General features: G+C 31.3%; 1 protein-coding gene across 3 annotated transcripts in view; it reads right to left on the reverse strand.

The window, feature by feature from the left end:
- The window catches only part of JAK2 (Janus kinase 2), a 90771-nt gene that overhangs the window by 25090 nt on the left and 48231 nt on the right, over positions 1 to 17450 (reverse strand). For all 3 annotated transcript variants that reach the window (XM_039883242.1, XM_039883389.1, XM_039883307.1), the window contains exons 6-13: positions 16453 to 16598; positions 12587 to 12908; positions 11674 to 11793; positions 6393 to 6550; positions 5491 to 5602; positions 3407 to 3593; positions 2556 to 2683; positions 326 to 460 (exon numbers count right to left, since the gene is read on the reverse strand). In XM_039883242.1, the coding sequence (XP_039739176.1) occupies positions 326 to 460; positions 2556 to 2683; positions 3407 to 3593; positions 5491 to 5602; positions 6393 to 6550; positions 11674 to 11793; positions 12587 to 12908; positions 16453 to 16598 (1308 nt within the window). The remainder of the gene's footprint in view (positions 1 to 325; positions 461 to 2555; positions 2684 to 3406; positions 3594 to 5490; positions 5603 to 6392; positions 6551 to 11673; positions 11794 to 12586; positions 12909 to 16452; positions 16599 to 17450) is intronic.

Genomic DNA, 17450 nt, shown 5'->3' on the forward strand with positions numbered 1-17450 from the left:
AGCCAAATTTGAAAACCACTGCCTTGGTATATGCAGAAATGTAGTAATACCTATAACACAAAGCTAAAAGTAATTAGTTTGGAAATGTTATTAGAAAAATACTCCATAATTTTCTATAGCCCCATCAGAAGGTATTCTCAGAAAGGTCCTGTTGCATACATATGAGATAAAATCTTTTTTTTTACAGTAGAAAAGGAAAGTTTTATTAGAAGGGAAAGTATACTTCTAGACATGGAAGCAGGCCTGAGCAAGAGAAGCGTGGCTCAAAAGGCATCAAATCTTTAAATATAATAAACTACATGAAATTCACAAAGAACATACATACCTCTGAATAGTTTCTATGTGCTTTATCCAGAACTTTTAAAAGGACTTCTGTTTCATGCAGTTGACCATAGTCTCCCACTTCTCTTCTTACACCTTTAAAAATTTTTGTAAAAGTGCCTTGGCCAAGGCTTTCATTCTTTAGAAGAAAAAAGGGAAAGAAAAGAATGAGTGAAGATGGAGAAAGATGTGGAAATTAGGAAATACATTCAATGACAAAGAGCTTTTAAAAAATCCATTAGCAAATATTTGCCTTACAAACTAAACTCAGATTTGAGATTCCAAATTAATTATATTCTGCTTCCTTACAGAGTAATAGAAGACAAAAAAAAAATGGATTAATAAAGTGTATTTCAGTTCCACTTTGTTCTTAAACCCTCTGAATTAGCTATAATTATCACTTTTTTTATAATAGTGTCAGTGTTTACCTACATTTATTTACATGTGAATCTTTCAATTGTTTGCCTTTCTTAATAGTGCAGTAGACAGGCAGTACACTATGGTCTGTGGACGCAGAATATCTGACTTGTTCCTTATTACTACCTTCTAGCAGTATGACCTTATACAGGCAATTTAATCTCTCTGTGCTGCAGTTACCTTGGTTTCCTCATCTGAGGGATGGGGATAATAACTATTTTTCCATAGGATTATTATGAACAATAAATGAATAAATACATGAAAGCACTTAGTAAAATGCTCAATAATTAGCTATTAATACTAATACTAATATTTCCTGCATATCCTTACATAATAATTGTTGAAAGCCTGCACTCTGAAGCAGCACTGCCTGTGTTCAAACTGAAGCTCTACTATTACTTTTGTAATATTAGGTTACCTGGAGACTCTTTGCTTCCTATTATTCACATGAGGATTCATGTCTTTACAAGTCTTGATAATTCAATCTATTGTCTCTTTATGGAACTCAGACATCAATTGGTCCTTCTCATTCTACTCTCCATGTCCCTTAATCTCTTTCACAATTTCCGTTTCTTTCTCCCTATCTGCTGCATCTAAAATTTTTTCAGATATACCTTCCAAATCACTAATTCTCTCTCCCACAATAAGTAATCTGCTTTCTAACCGTCTTATTTTGTTTTAATGCCAATGAATGTATTTTTCATGCTTGTACTTTCTTTCTCTAAAACTTTTTGGTCTTTTTAAATAATGTCCTGTTTTTATCTCCATGTTTGCAACTCCTTTTATATTTTTAAATATGTATATGTATTTTATAATCTCTATCTGAAAAGTCTGTTATATGAAGTACTTGAAGGTCTATTTTGGTATTTGTTGGTCTGCTGACCCTTTCTTACTCTTGGATTATTCCCCTATACGCTTTAAATTTTTCAACTAAAAGTTCATGTTTGCAGGCATTTCATCTGTGGAATCCTAGGTGACCTAGGTTTAGAGTATGTTCTTCCAAAAATATTTTGTTTCTGTTTCTGCCAAGCACCACAAGGTATTACTAGGGAGTACCACTTTTTATTTTAATTTATTGGTGTAGGGTTTCTCAGACCATGTAGGTGGTATAAAGAAACCTAAACTCAAAATCTTATGATTACAAATTCTCGGGAGAGATTTATTTTCTTAACTAAGAGCCCAACTAAAACAGACAACACTCCTATTCTTTTGCTAGTGGGTTAATTTTTCACAATCCACATATTGTTTTACTGAGGATGTATTTACTTGAGGGTCCTTGCTTTATTCAGAGATGGCATCGCCTTTGACTCCTAGTCTTGTGTAGGCCTTAATATTTGGCCCTTCTTTGTATTATTTTTAGACCTTAATCCACTTGATTAGACAGACTAAACCCAAACCCCCTACATCATTCTATAGCCAAAACATCAGCTCTTACGTACTACTCTGTTTTCAGTTCCTTCTTTATTTTTAACTACTTGAATTTCCCTTACTTTCTCTAGAACTTAAAAATTAAGTTACAGTCTTTCATAGAAGACTTTTAATTTTCAATTTAAGATTTCTAAAGAAATATTTTAAATATCCTGAAAAGAGAATAAATTCCCTTCTTAAAAGAATTAATTTTGCTAATTTCTAACTCAAGTTTGGTATCATATTCTCACAAGAAATAAAAATATTTAAATTGCAATAAAATTTTGACAATATAGGTCATAATAAAATAGCTCCAAATGTCACATAAATGTAAATAGGGTAGGACATTAAGAAAACAGCTGTTATTTTAAAATGACAAAAAAGACAATAATCAGCATCTAATGACTTACAAATATCAAATCTTCATTTCTAATTTTGTGAAAAACCATTTGGTTCACATTATTATGCCTCAGTAATGTTGGTGAGGTTGGTACATCAGAAATACCATTGGTTCTAAAGACTAGAAGGTTTGATTTATCTGTAAAAGAAAATAAAATAAATAATTATATATATATGTGTGTACATACACACACACACATACACACACACACACACATATAAAATTAAAACCAAATATTGCAGATACAAACTGCTCCAAATGGGTAAAATAAAATGTGTTCTATAAGTAAGAAAAGCTTAACAACTTATTACTATAATTTTTTTCATTGAAATAATTTTAGAAGTTTATTCATTAAATTTTAATGAATAATGAAATGATTATTCTAGCTAATCATTTCCAACACTCAAAATTATAACCACTTCCTTAACTAACATAAATTTTCAGGAATTTTAATAATTTTTAATAAGCTTATTATTTCAAGAGATTCCCAACTTTACTATTTTTATTTTAAAAGTACAGAAATTTAGATTCTAAAAGTATGAATGTTTTTACTTAGAACATATTACAATTAGATAATAAGGTCTTTCTTTTAGTTGAATAAATAAGTGACTGATTTATATCAAGCAATTATTATTTTTAAATACCATTTTAGAATGATGGAACTTCGAGTCACTCCTAGACAATCCAAACCAAACTGAACAATTCTATTTGAGGATGCTTGTATAATAGGATGAGATAAATTAATTTGTTTTGGGAGTAGCTTCTTTCAGATTTCTTTTGAAATCAATACCCTGATGATACCACTCACCATATATATAATCCATTACCAGTATTTTAAAAATAACTAGAAAATTATTTTACCTTTTGGCTTTGGGGGACAGCATTTCGTAAACTGGAAAATTATATTGTCTGAGCGAACAGTTTCCATCTGGTAGCAATTCAAAAGATCTTTAAGATTACTGAAGTTCTTCTTAGTCCCGTTTAGGTTGTATTCTCCGTTTTCATTTTTTGTAATCAAACAATGCTTATATTCAATGACATTTTCTCGCTATATAAGTTTAATTACAAAGAGAGGGAGGGAAAATCATGATAGACAATCCTAATGATTGTTGTGAAAAACATGGATCTCAAAAAAATAACCAACAGAACATTTAGACATTTGAACCATGAATCCTAATGCAGTATCAGTTTAGGGTGATACAGGTGCTTAGTTCCTCAAAAAAGAACCTAATTACAATTGTATAGCCTACAGAAACAGCTTAAGAGTTCCCTTTATTAAAAAGATATGATATGATAATTAACAATAATACCATCCATAATACCTTTCCATCATTTACAAAATAAAGTCTAAAACTAATTTAGCATATAAGGTCTTCCTTGAGCTGGCTTCTGCTTCCAACTCCAATCTCAACTTCTGCTACTCCAAACGTACAGCCTATGTTCTAGCTATATTAAGTGACAAAAATTTCAAGCAAACACACTATTTCATGCCTTGATAAATGTAATGTTATCTCTCTGCCTATGAATGTACATCTCCTTCTGAGCAATGAACTTTTACTCATTTCTTAAAACTCAGTTCGAGTACCACTCTTTGTGTGAGGTCCTCCCTAACAACTCATACCCCATTCCACAAGTAAAGGTAATCAATTACCCATTCCACTGTGCCATTATTGTATTTGTATATTGTCTCTAATATGGTGATTTTAATATTTTTCAATTTTTCAGTTTGTCTTATATGATATACCATGAACTTGTTCATTCATCTATTTTTTTTTGAGCTGCTTCTTATAAGTATATTTAACTCACTTAGAACCATTTATGTACAATCGACTAAATTGACTTCAAAGTCAATTTCAAGTTCTTCCTACTCCAAAAGATCTTTCTTAATAATTGCAACCCTTTCTGTTACTGTCTATATTTGCCTACACTGAATAATTACAATGGTCAAATTAGAATTTTTTAGGTATACTTTCTTATTTTTTCCAAACGATAAATGTCTTTAAGTAGGGCAATATATCTACACTCCCTGATACATAGCCCTCATATTAGGCTGGGAAATAAACATAAAAAATATACACATTTTGATTTGCTAATTGAATATAATGGACTGTTATCTATTATACTAAGAAGATATCATGAAATTTAAATAGATTTTAAATTAAAATAGTATTTAACAATGTAAAGTTATGAAGTAACCTACCTTCTGTTTTTATGGACAGTTAATTTACTCTACATATGCTAAATATAAGATGGTTGCATTTTATAAAACTTCACATAATTGAATAACAAAATCCTTTATTTTTAAAAAGCAAGATAAATTTTGGAAGCAGCTTAATGTTTCTCAAGATTTATACCATAAAACTGCCTTATAAGTGATAGTATTTTTTTAGATAACTTTAAAGAGTAAACAACCTTAGATGAGATCCAAAATAATACTAACAGTGAGGTTTCATTGTAGTTTTACACTTAAAACATACATTGTAGATCCTTATTTTTAATATTGGAAAATCACTAGTTTAAAGTGCAATACTGTTGGTTTCTATGTTATTGCCATATTTCACACAAATCTTGTAAACATTACTAGTAAAAGGAAAGTTTGCTTCTGATTTATTTTGTTCTACATATTTTGATAAAGATTTCCATTTTTGTGAAAAAAGAGACGATGCAGTTTGATACACTTGTAACAACCAAACATCAAAAAATAAAATACAAATACAAACATAGAAAAACATTATAAAATATTTTTTATTTAAAAAAAATAAGTCCTAGGAACTATATCTTATTTATTATATATGCAGAATCCCTAAGGTAAAGTAAACATTATTATGCTAGTTATCATATCCAGAGCTAAATTCAGAGTATTAAAAAAGAAATATGATAGATAAACATGAAGGTAAAATTATAAGGACTAACAATATTACCATTACTTAATGTGACATACCTACCTCTACAGCAAAAGTCAAAAAATATTTATTAAAGTCCTTAGGATTGCATCGAAGTACATAGAGTCCAGTCTGATTACCTGCTTTCTTCAGTTTATTGATGGCAAAATCCATTCTAAAGAAAGAAGTAATGTGAATGATAACAGCAAGATGTCATCTAAAAGATCAAAAGTCAAATCTAAAACTCAGAATTTTTACAAGTCTCCTCTACTTTATAGGTTTATCAAAAATCTTGTTAAGGAAAAATGTTAAAAGTACCAAACTATTTGGCAATAAGTTTAAACCAACTCAAGAGGCAATTATATTGCTTTAAAAACAAATAAAAGGTATTATATTTGGACATACAAAATAACAAAGAACAATTCATTCATTTGAATTTTCTGCCTCTGATTACAAATTTAGTATTTTAAAAACCATACTCACTCTCCTAAAATATCATTTAACTATGCAAACAATATATCATAAACACTTATGTCTCTTCTAGTATAGCAATTTCTAATATAAAAATTTATTTTTTAAATATTTAATATAATACCAAAGTCTAATAGAAGACCCATGGCAAAGACCAGTGACAAAGACTACTGATTTTGAAAATTTGCTACATGTTTTATTGAAATTACACATCTTAAAAGGCAAAATATACATGAAAACATAACATACCTAGGCAACTAAATGTCAAATTTATATAAGTTAGAAGTATTATAGATTGGGATAAAGATGGTAAATTATATCCTAAATAATTCTAATTATTATTTAATCCAATTGTAAATAGATTTGTTACAAAAAACAACTTCAGTTATTTTTTCCTAAACTTCTAAACCTATGTATATCACTGCTGTGTAAAAACTTCTTTGTAAATATCTCATTTACTTTAATAATTTACTTCAAAAGTCTATATTACTCACGAAATTGGGCCATGACAGTTGCTTTGTATATTTTCAAGCACCGTTGGAGGCGCTACTTCTTTACAGAGGTAATGATGTGCATCTGCAGTTAATCTATAATATCCATCAATTAATGACACAAAAGACAAAGCTTCTCTTAATGAGTTAAGTTCAACTTCCTAAGTGGAGAAAAGAAAAAGAAACAATAAGTATCATTTCAAAAGTCTGCTGCATGCTACATATTGAAAATTCTTTTCACTCCATGTTGTTACATGTATTTTCCTAAACTAATTTTCTTCCTAATTGATCAAATGTCTTTTATGACCCCCCAAGTCCCCAATTTGAATTACAAATTCTTGTGTCTGATATTTAAGATGCTCTCAAATATGGGATTATCATGCCTTTCCAGTTATAGTTCAGTTTACATTCACAATTTTACTATATTTTCCATTGTACCTATTAGACAAATGTGCCAGTCTTCTCTATGAAAAATCAATCTAAAAGTTGGTATTAATTAGAAATGATAATTTATTTTTACATACCAAATATATACCGCTAAGTTAAAGTATTCATGCTATAAACTAAAATGTATGTAGAATAAACTAAAGTCATATATAGCTATGCTATGATTATATCATACATACGTGGGAACTTATAATTGGTCTAAAATTATTTAATAGAAAACAATGAAGCAACAGCTCCTAAAATCAGGAAGAAGAAAGCCAACTATTTAACAGTGCATTGTATTGTGCTAACATGATGAAGCCATAGAAAGCAAATATAAACACAGAAACTGGAAACGAGAAGGTAGAACTACCTCTATTTGGAGATTATATGATTGTATATTCAGGGAACCCAAAAGAAAACTTTGAAATAGTGACTTTGTTTCCTTCAGATATATACCTAGATATGGATTTGCTAGATCAAAATGCTAAATTTTATATGAAATATATGTTACCATATTTTTAAAAGATAGAAGAAAATGAGAGTAAACTATAAAGATAGTAAAAAAAAATGTAACTAACATAATATCTGGAAAAATAAGCAAAAATTACTTTCTTATGTCTAGCAATAATTTGTTAGAAAAATATATTGAGAAAAAGTTCTTAATCCTATTAAGTAACATAAAAAGTATAATACATCATGAATAAAATTCAGCAAGAAAAATGATATATTAATATAAATAAAACTATCAAAAGTTAATAAAAAACATAAAAATAATACTTGGATACAAGGAGAATTATAAGGTATCTCTTAAATAGAAAATGTGATATGGTAAAGAAATGTCAATTTTTCCCAAATTAATCTTTAGAGCAATTCTAACAAAATGTTAATGTAATATTTTAAGGAGCTTTAAGAATACTAAGCAAACACGGCAGTGTCACAGTTAAGAGTTTAGGGTATCAAATCATGCATCTGGTTTTACACGGGCCCTATTACTTGACTAACACTGTGACCTTGGAAAGTTACTTAAACTCTGTATTGCAGGCTTTAAATAAGGCCAAGTTCAAATAACATCTCATAAAGAAGTTATGTTACTACAGGATGTTCACATTAGTATCAATAAACTCTTTATAGAATACACATGTATATTTACAGTATTTCTAGAGTAAATATTTCTTCTATAAATTCCACATTGGGATTGACAATTATTAATCATTCTTTCATTGATTCATGAAACTAACCAACTCTTTCTAAACTAGGCCCTAGAGCACTGTGCAAGGTGCAGGGAGTAAAAAAAAAAAAAAAAATCACACACAAAAATATGCTGTTTACCTTTTAGAAGATCATAGTCTAATAGGGAGTAGGTACACACTATTAATTACATTGTTCTCGAAGAAAAGGAAAACGTGCTGACTAAAATGAGTTGCAAGTTAGTTATAATTTTGGTAATATTAACCTGAAATGGCCAGATATGTATATAGAGATATTTAAGTAAAATGAACAAATAACATTAATATGATGTTTAAGCCAGGAAGTCAAGAAATATCCATGTTAAAAAGAAAACAGAGCCAGATAAATAAGAAATTTAAGATCAGAGTATAAAGGAATTCATTTCATTTTTCTTTTTTTTTTTTTTCAATTAAAATAAGTGGGGAGAAATAGGAAAAAAAATGGTGCTGATGACAGAGGCTTTGTTTATCCCTGTTGCGACCACATCAGAGTTGCGAAAGAAACACAGAGCAAACAGCAAGTAAAGTCTCATGGGATCTAGATGAACAGAAGTACTACAACGAGGGAGAAAAATAATTAATCAACGTGCAATGGTAGAAGGTAGGAAGGGGCAAAGATGTGAAGCTGCTGGGTCCCAGAGGCTGAGTGGGACAGAGGCTGTGGTAGCTGGCAGCTCCAGACGCTTCTTAAAGGGGCTGTGTCTGCAAATGGACCTTCGCAGTGATGGACCTGCTTGCTCTGAGCACTAACGCTCTGTCAGGTGCATGGAGAGCACAAGGACTTCCAGAAAGACACTGAGTTGTTGGAGTGAGGGCTGAAGGTGAGGCTCTCTCCCTGACACAAGTGCCTGGAGTATCCATTGTCCTTCTGTTGAGCCCTCCTCACTCCCAGGGAGCAGACTCAGCACCACCACAGTTGAGATGTCATCAAACTTGAAAACAGAAGTCGCTCCGCCCAGAGGATTCCCTGAAACTCCACTTCCCTCAACTCGCAGGCCCACACGAGCCACATCCAGTTATGTACTCAGCAAGTCTGGTGCTCCTTACTGAGCAATGCCAAGACTCACACTGGTGTCAGCTGGCCTTGGTTTCTGGTGTAGTTTCCTGATGCAAATATAAACACAGCATCATCTGTGGCTTGTTTGCTGAAACTTAACAGGTGGCCCTGAAGGGGCAAAGGCTGCAGCTGTACCCCGCTCAGGACAGTACCACTGGACATCTACTACACAAAGCCATGCTAATAAGATCAGGAGACTTAGGAGCTTTGCTTAGTATGTAGAAACAGACACAGAATGGCAGCGCAAATGGGAAGACAAAGCAGCAGAAACCATATGAGAGAAAAGAACAGAGATTCAGGAATAATAGAGTCAAGCAATCTAACAGATGCAGAGTTCAAAACCCTGGTTATAAAGATGCTCAATGAACTTTTGGGAAGTGTAGAGAACTCCAACGAAGAGATAAAAATGGAAGTGTAAATTATAAAAGGGAACCAGTCTGAAATGGAGAACACATTATCTGAGATGAGAAGTATATTAAATGGAATAAACAAAGGAATAAACAAAGTGAATAAAGAAGAGGATCAAATGCTCTGTCTAGAGGACAGGAAAGCCAATCAGGACACTCAATCAGAATGGCAAGAAAAAAAATGCCAAGACTATAAAAAGAATTATAACTATTGAGGGAAAGTGTAGATGAATTCAGTGAAAACTTTAATAAAGAGATGAAAACATAAACATGGAAATGGAAATTATAAAAGGAAACCAGTCAGAAATGAAGAACACGTTATCTGAGATGAAGAGTATATAGGAGGGAATCAACAGAGTGGATAAAGAAGAGGATCAAACCACCGATATAGAGGATGGGGAAGCCAAGGACACCCAATCAAAACAGCAAGAAAAAAGAAGCCAAGACTATAATAATAATTTAAAGAGAATACGGGACACAATGAAATGAAAAAATATCTGTGTCGTAGGGGTAACGAAAGGAAAACAAGAAGTTGAAGAGCAATTTGAAGAATAATGATGGAAATCTTCCCTAACCTGGTGAGGGAAATGGACATAAAACTCCGGAAAGCTCAGAGAGTCCCCAAAAAGATGAACGAGAAGAGGCTCACACCAAGACACATCATAATTAAAATGTCAAAGGTTAAATACAAACAGAGAATCTCAAAAGCAGCAAGAGAAAAGCAGTTACCTACAAGGCAGCACCCATAAGACTGGCAGCTAATTTCTCAAAAGAAACTATGAAGGACAGAAAGGCTTGGCAAAAAATATTCAATGTGATGAAAACTCAGGATCTACAACCAACAATACTTTATACAGCAAAGCTATCATTTACAGTCGAAGGACAGCTAAAGAGCTTTCCAGGCAAAAATAAGTTAAAGAAACTTATCAACACCAAACCAGTATTACAGGAAATGTTGGAGGGACTTCTTTAAGAAGAAAAAAACATGTATCGAAACAGGAATAAAGAATGGTAATAACTATATTCCTATCAACAAGTACCTCAAATGGCAAAGAATTAAGTGCTCCAACCAAAAGATAAATGGATAAGAAAACAAGATCCCTATATTTGCTGCCTACAAGAGACTCACTTCAGATTAAAAGACATACTCAGAAAAAGATATTGCCTTGACAGACCTAGAGGGTATTACGCTGAATGAAATAAGTCAGATAAAGACAAATATTGCATGATTTCACGTACCTGTGGAATCTATAAAACAAAATAAACAACAACAACAAAAGCAAAAATAAACTCATAGATACAGAGAATATTTTGAGGGCTACTAGATGGGTGGGGGTTTGGGGGCATGGAGAAAAAGGGTAAAGGGATTAAGAGGTACAAATGGATAGTTATAAAATAGACATGGAGATATAAAGTGTAGCATAAGGAAAAGAGTTAATAATGTTGTAATGAATATGTAAGAGGGAAGAGGGGTACTAGATTTAGTGGGGTAATCACTCTGTGAGTTACATAGCTCTCTAATCACTATGCTGTACAACTGAAACTAATATATTATTGTATGCCAACTATAATTGAAAAAAACTCATAAATTGTACAATGTAAATATGAGCAACTAATTGTCTATTATATTTCAATAAAGCCAAAAAAATAAAAAATAAAAAAATAAAAGTAAATAAAATAAAATAAGTGGGATTTCTGAAGCTACTTAAAGAAAGAGAATGGTTAAATCTTTTAGAATCAATCATGTCTTATAGCTTGGGTAGAGCTGACCTGGGATTGATTTATCTTTTATTATATAATTCCTTGACTTGATTTCTTTCTCTAATTAGGCAGTCTGACTGGTATTATGTATATCTCTAAGGGTAAAAAAAAAAAAGATAACTATTCAGGAATGAACATTATGACAGGAACAACCCAGCTGGTGCTTTGCTAATCATAAAAATGAGTGAAAAATACATTAGTGTACAAGAAACTCTGGAAAGATAAGAGTTGGTAGTGATACAAAAAGCTAGATATAATCAAAAAGCTGACTAAACTGGTATTTATGTATAGAGTTATATTTAAAACTATAATCAGAATTCCTATAAGAAAATAACTCTAGTATTAAGATTAGAAATACTTATTTCTAATAACATGACCATTATTTAGTTATAAAGCAAACTTACCAGATTTTTACCATCTTGCTTATGGATAGTGACAATTCTGCTTTCATTTGAGACTTCCTGGTTTGCCTGCTTAATACTGACATCAATAATATCAGGAAAATCACAATATAACTGTAAATCCTAAAATTAAGAGCATTTGAAATTAAAAACAGGTAGAATCCATGAAGCCATTTTAAAACAAGACTTATGAAGGAGATAACATTCATAACAAAGTCTTTAAAATAAAAATTATTGATAGCAATAGATAAGCATTAAATAGAATTCTCTCCCCCAATAATCTAACTCTAAGAGTATACTATATCTTGCTTTTACTTAAAACTGAGAGTATTAAAGGCTGCCAAGAATCTTAAGTATGCTCTAGTACCCTTCAACCCAATCAACATTAATAGAAACCACTGCCAGAAAACTGAAGTTTAACTACTAAAGAATGAAGATAGATTATTTAAAAGTTTATAATAATCAATGAACAACATAGATATTAACAAACTTAAAACTTATAATGTAAACCTAAGACAAATTATTTAATAGGTATACATCATTATAAAATCAATTAAAATTAATCTTTTCTAGGTTATTAAATTTTATGATTATGCCTCCTATATCAATAATAGTAAAAGACAAAAAGGAAGCAAAACTACCTTCGAAATCATTGTAGAATTCATGCCTTTTCTGAAACTCTAAGAATACCTATACTAATTATTTTGTTATAAAGAATTAAATAAAAAAACGTTTAGGAACAATCAGAAAAGAACTATAGATAGGACCTTGATGGCTTCGCAACATTAAAAACTTACATTTCTATCGAAGGGAGAAGAAAAGTACAAGACCATGTTTCAAATAACTAAAATTACTTTGCTTCTATTGCCATTGTACTTAAATTAACAAAGAATGAGAACATATCATTAAGGATTACCTGTTCTGTCAGTGTCTCACTTTCTTTACGTTTCCCTCTTGACCACTGAATTCCACCGTTTCCAGTTATTATAATGGTTGCAAAAATCTCCTCACCTGAAGGACCTCTTCCAGGTTCTTTTACTTCAAATTGCTCTGTGTAGAAGGCAGACTGAAGAGTTTCCAGATTTATAAGATACTTAAGTTTCAAGTTTCTGGCAGTGGCTTTGCAATGGCTGAATTGCTCAATAAATCTGCGAAATCTGTATCTTATTCTTTTCCTTGTCAAAATATGATATTCTTGGATCTTTGCTCGAACACATTTTGGTAAAAATGTCTTGTAGCTAAGGATAAAGACAACATACAGAAAAATAAAACAAATTGGAATATAAAACTAAAACAAAATTAAAAGAGAAGTCACCACCCTTCTCTGTGAGAGGTAAATGCTAAAGCTCACAAGTGGAAAAAGGTGACATAGTCACCACCCATGCAGTATAAAACCTTAAGGTTTTGTTTGATGATGTGAATAAATATAAAAAGTCTCTATGAGTTATCGTAAATGCTTAGAATAGGAAATGTTAATTTTCTTCTAATGAGGGGTTACGTCAATAATGGAGCCTCTAAAAATTTGTTTTCCTATATATCATTTTTTCGGCACTATGTTGAAAATATTTCCTATGATGCTGTACACAAATATTTATCTCAATTCTGGAAATTGTTACATTTTGTTGAATGCAACCATTGTTCATTATGCAAAGATACTTTTTTTATATACATAATTTTCTTAGGACAGCTTCAATAACTTCTAATAATTCTTTTGCAATCAAAACAATTCCATTTGGAAATGCTCTCTTTTTTACTTCCATCTCTGTGTAAAATATCCTAACAAAGATAATTTATTTCCCTCCTGTTCAAATATTGACAAATGAAAAAAATTTTCTTTCTGAAGATACAACTATATTAAATTCCCATGCCTTCACATAGGCTAATCCTTCTTCCCATCACCCATCTGTCTGGTTATCTCTTATTCTTCAAGTCATAGCTCAAGCATCATCAAATCCAGGAACTCTTTCTTGACCTTTATGACTACATAAGATGCTCCCCGACTTTGTCTGATAGTATTCTGTGAACCTCTCCCCCGCTGCATAAAGAGATGCACCTTACATGTATTTTTTTTAAGTCTGGGAAAGAATATATATTTAGTTATACTAAGCAGAGATCCATACCCTACTGGATATTTCTGGGAACAAAGCAGCTTATTTAATTCTGCCAAAAAACAATCATTCATCTGTTCTCCCATGAATCTTGAATATTTTAAAACTGAGTAGCGTTCTTTGATTATTTCTCAGAAATGAGCACTAAATAAGAATTCAGAAAACAGTGAGTTAAATTATATTAAGAAGGCAAGCAAGGCAGGTATGTTTTTGCTTCAGGGCAAGCATAAATTATTTATCTAATTAAAATATCATGGTACAAGAGACAAAAGAAAAAACAGATAAATCAGACTAAAAATTTAAACTCTTGTACTGCAAATATCTTCAAGAAAGCGAGAAAACAATCCACAAAATGGGAAAAATATTTGTAAATCATATACATAGTAACTTATACCTGGAGACTTATATCCAGAATATATAAAGAGCCCTAACAACTCAATAATAAAACAATATTGAACTGTACACTTTAAATGGGTGAACTTTAAGATGTGTGAATTATACCTCCATAAAACTGTTTTAAAATATCATAGAATCATAATGAACATTTAATGTATGTACAATTTTTAAAGTAAAATAAAAAAAAAATGCAGAATTCTGCAGATGCATTTATATCATGGTTGAGAGAACCAAAGAAATACAATGACTAAACATTCACTGGATGTAGGACACCAGACTAAATAACGGAGAGCGAAGAATAGAGTGAACAATTTTTGACATCAAAGAAACCACAATCTTCACAAAAAGATTGTGCCAAGGCTTTAGACAATATCATGATCTCCAAAGTAGTGTTCTATCACAGTATAAGCCTAGAGATGGCTTAATATTTATAAAATTCATCTTCAGTGGCTCAAAGATTTCCTGTTCTTCATCTGTGTTCCCTTCGATTCCTTCAGTTTCTATTAATGATATGTAAGATACTCCTCCCCTAAGTCTGTTCTCCTATGGTCTGGCATATAGCAGGTATCCAATAATAGTTGTTAAATGAATGAATGAACAAATAAATAAATGAGTTAATATCCCAAGGGATGTCTGCTTGCAGTTTAATAAAGATCAAGGCCTTAGTGGAAACAGAAATGTTTTTGTTTTTCCTTTGGACTTTGGAATCTTCTAGATTCCTCATTGAGTTCCTAAAATCATACCCTACGGCCCACACCCTTGTGTTAAGGTCTCACAGACATCTGAAAACAAAACATGAATACTTAAAACCACAGAGAGAAACAAAGAAATTGATACCCTGAAATTGCACGTGAACTATTTTGAAGATACTCACGAAAGAGTGACTAAAGCCAATTATTGAGAGAAGGATTTCAAGGAATTAAGGGAGTTTTAACTAGATTCATGACATCTTCAAACTTTTAATCTGGTGTGTAATATGTAGAATACATATTTAGTCTTCAAACTTAAAAAAAAAAGCATTCTTATATAATTCACAGTTATATAGAGAGTAGAAGTTGTATAGCCATTAAAGCTGGGTTACAGGAGTAGTGTTAAAAAAATTGTATCTGGCATGAGTGTCAAAATTCAATGTGCAGAAGAACAATTTGGAGAATGTGGAGTGTGGCTCTGTATAAGAATCTGCTGAACCAGTTATAAAATGAATAATGTTTGAGGATCTAATGTACAATATGGTGACTATAGCTGATAACACTGTATTGTATAACTGAAATTTGCCAAAGAGAATAGAACTTAAATGTTCTCACCAAAAGAAAACAACAACAACAAAAAATAGTAAATATGTGAGGTGATAAATGTGTTAAAACAATATAGGGAAAATCCTTTCACAATTTATATGTCTATCAAATCACCATGATGTACACTTTAAATATCTTATAATTTTATGTCAATTATACCTCAATAAAGCTGAAATTTAAAAGAATCTCCTGCAGTATTTGTAAAAATTCATATTTGTGGACTTCACCTCAGATTTACTGAATCCAAATTCTTGGGTTAGAGCCTAAGAATCTTCCATTTTAGCAGGTGACACTAATTCAAGTAAAATATGGACACTATTAGAGACATTCTGATTCAGAATTATTTATACAGACATTTTGAGGATTTGCTAACAGAAATTATGCCTCCAGGTGCTCTTTTCAGTGTTGTGACCCTACCTAACCTTTTCAGAATAAATAAACCAAATAATAAATAGATACTGAACACCTATAATATTTCCTGTCCAATACCAACTCTTTCAGTAATTTCTTCTAGTTATAAGATAAATAAGTACTTCTCATGATGTAATGTACAATATGATAATTATAGTTTATGACGCTTATTATAAACATGAGAGTTGTTAAGACAGTGGATCCTAAGAGTTCTCATCACAAGAAAAAAAATATTTTTTTCTTTCTCTTCTTTCTATCTACATGAGATGATGATGTTAACGAAATTTATTGTGGTAATCATTTCATGATATATGTAAGTCAAATCATTATGCTGTATACCTTAAACTTATACAGTGCTTGATGTCAATTATATTTCAATAAAACTGGAAGAAAAGAAAAAATAATTTCTTTTATCTCACAAAGTATGTGTTGTGCACAAGGAAGAAAAGTTATCTATACAACCTTTAATTATTATGAAATCAAAAAATATAAAGAAACACAAAAAATACAAAAATTCTATAAAAACTCCAAAAGTTCCCATTTATGTATATGGATTTGCATAAGGAAATTACCTGACAGAACTATAGATGTCCAGTGGGGTTTGATCCTTTTCTTTAGCTATTCTCATCATATCTAACACTGCCATCCCAAGACATTCTTCCTGTGTTTCATGAGTCACAGGTACTTTTATCCATCCATGCAAAAAATCATGACGCCACTAAAAGAAAAAAAATATTTAGAAGGAACTATCTCATAAGTTTCACTATCACATATAATCTACTACTGTATTTTAACCTATACTGTAATTTCCAGAACACATGTATTTAAAAAGAACATAAACTCCTTTCATTTTCAATCATTTTGCTATAAAATTTTAGTAAAAGTTCTTTTGCATATGGAAACTGATTGAAAATGGGTTCCCAATTAGAAAGTACATATCTCATCAACCTATTGCACAGCTTGTATTTTCAAATTGTATCTTCCACTTCAAAACTAATTAAATTAAAGTAGATACTAATTAAACATGTATGGAGTTCCAAATATGTTCAAAGCATTACACTAAGGTCTGTGTTGGATACAAAGAACAGTGAGATGTGGTCTTGGCCCTCAAGGAGACTAAAATCTAGCAGAGAAGCTAAACACGTGAACACGTGAACAGAAAATTATGATGCCAGATACTGCATAGTAAGTGCCACACAACAAATACTTCAGAATTATATGCAGTTGGGGTAATCAGGGAAGGGTTCATGGAAAATTCGATATTTCATGTATTCTTTAAAGATGAAGTAATTTTTGATGGTTACAAAACAGGGTGAGGAAATAAAAAGAATGACACAAGAACAAAGCACAAGGTACGTTCAGAGATTCAAACTACCCTGGTTAGGGCAGACATTTTATATAAGGGAATAGTGTGGATTAGAACTTGGAAAAGTAAGTTGGGGACAGATGGCAGGAACCCTTGAATGACTTGATCCTAGAAGCAATAGAGAACCATCTTCATAAAGCATCAGTTTCTTAAAACATCTTTTCCTAAAGCACCATGATGCTTTCACTGCTGGAAGTAGCAATA

The sequence above is a fragment of the Pteropus medius genome, unplaced genomic scaffold, assembly GCF_902729225.1.
Source record: "Pteropus medius unplaced genomic scaffold, Ma_sr-lr_union100, whole genome shotgun sequence".
Taxonomy (NCBI): domain Eukaryota; kingdom Metazoa; phylum Chordata; class Mammalia; order Chiroptera; family Pteropodidae; genus Pteropus; species Pteropus medius.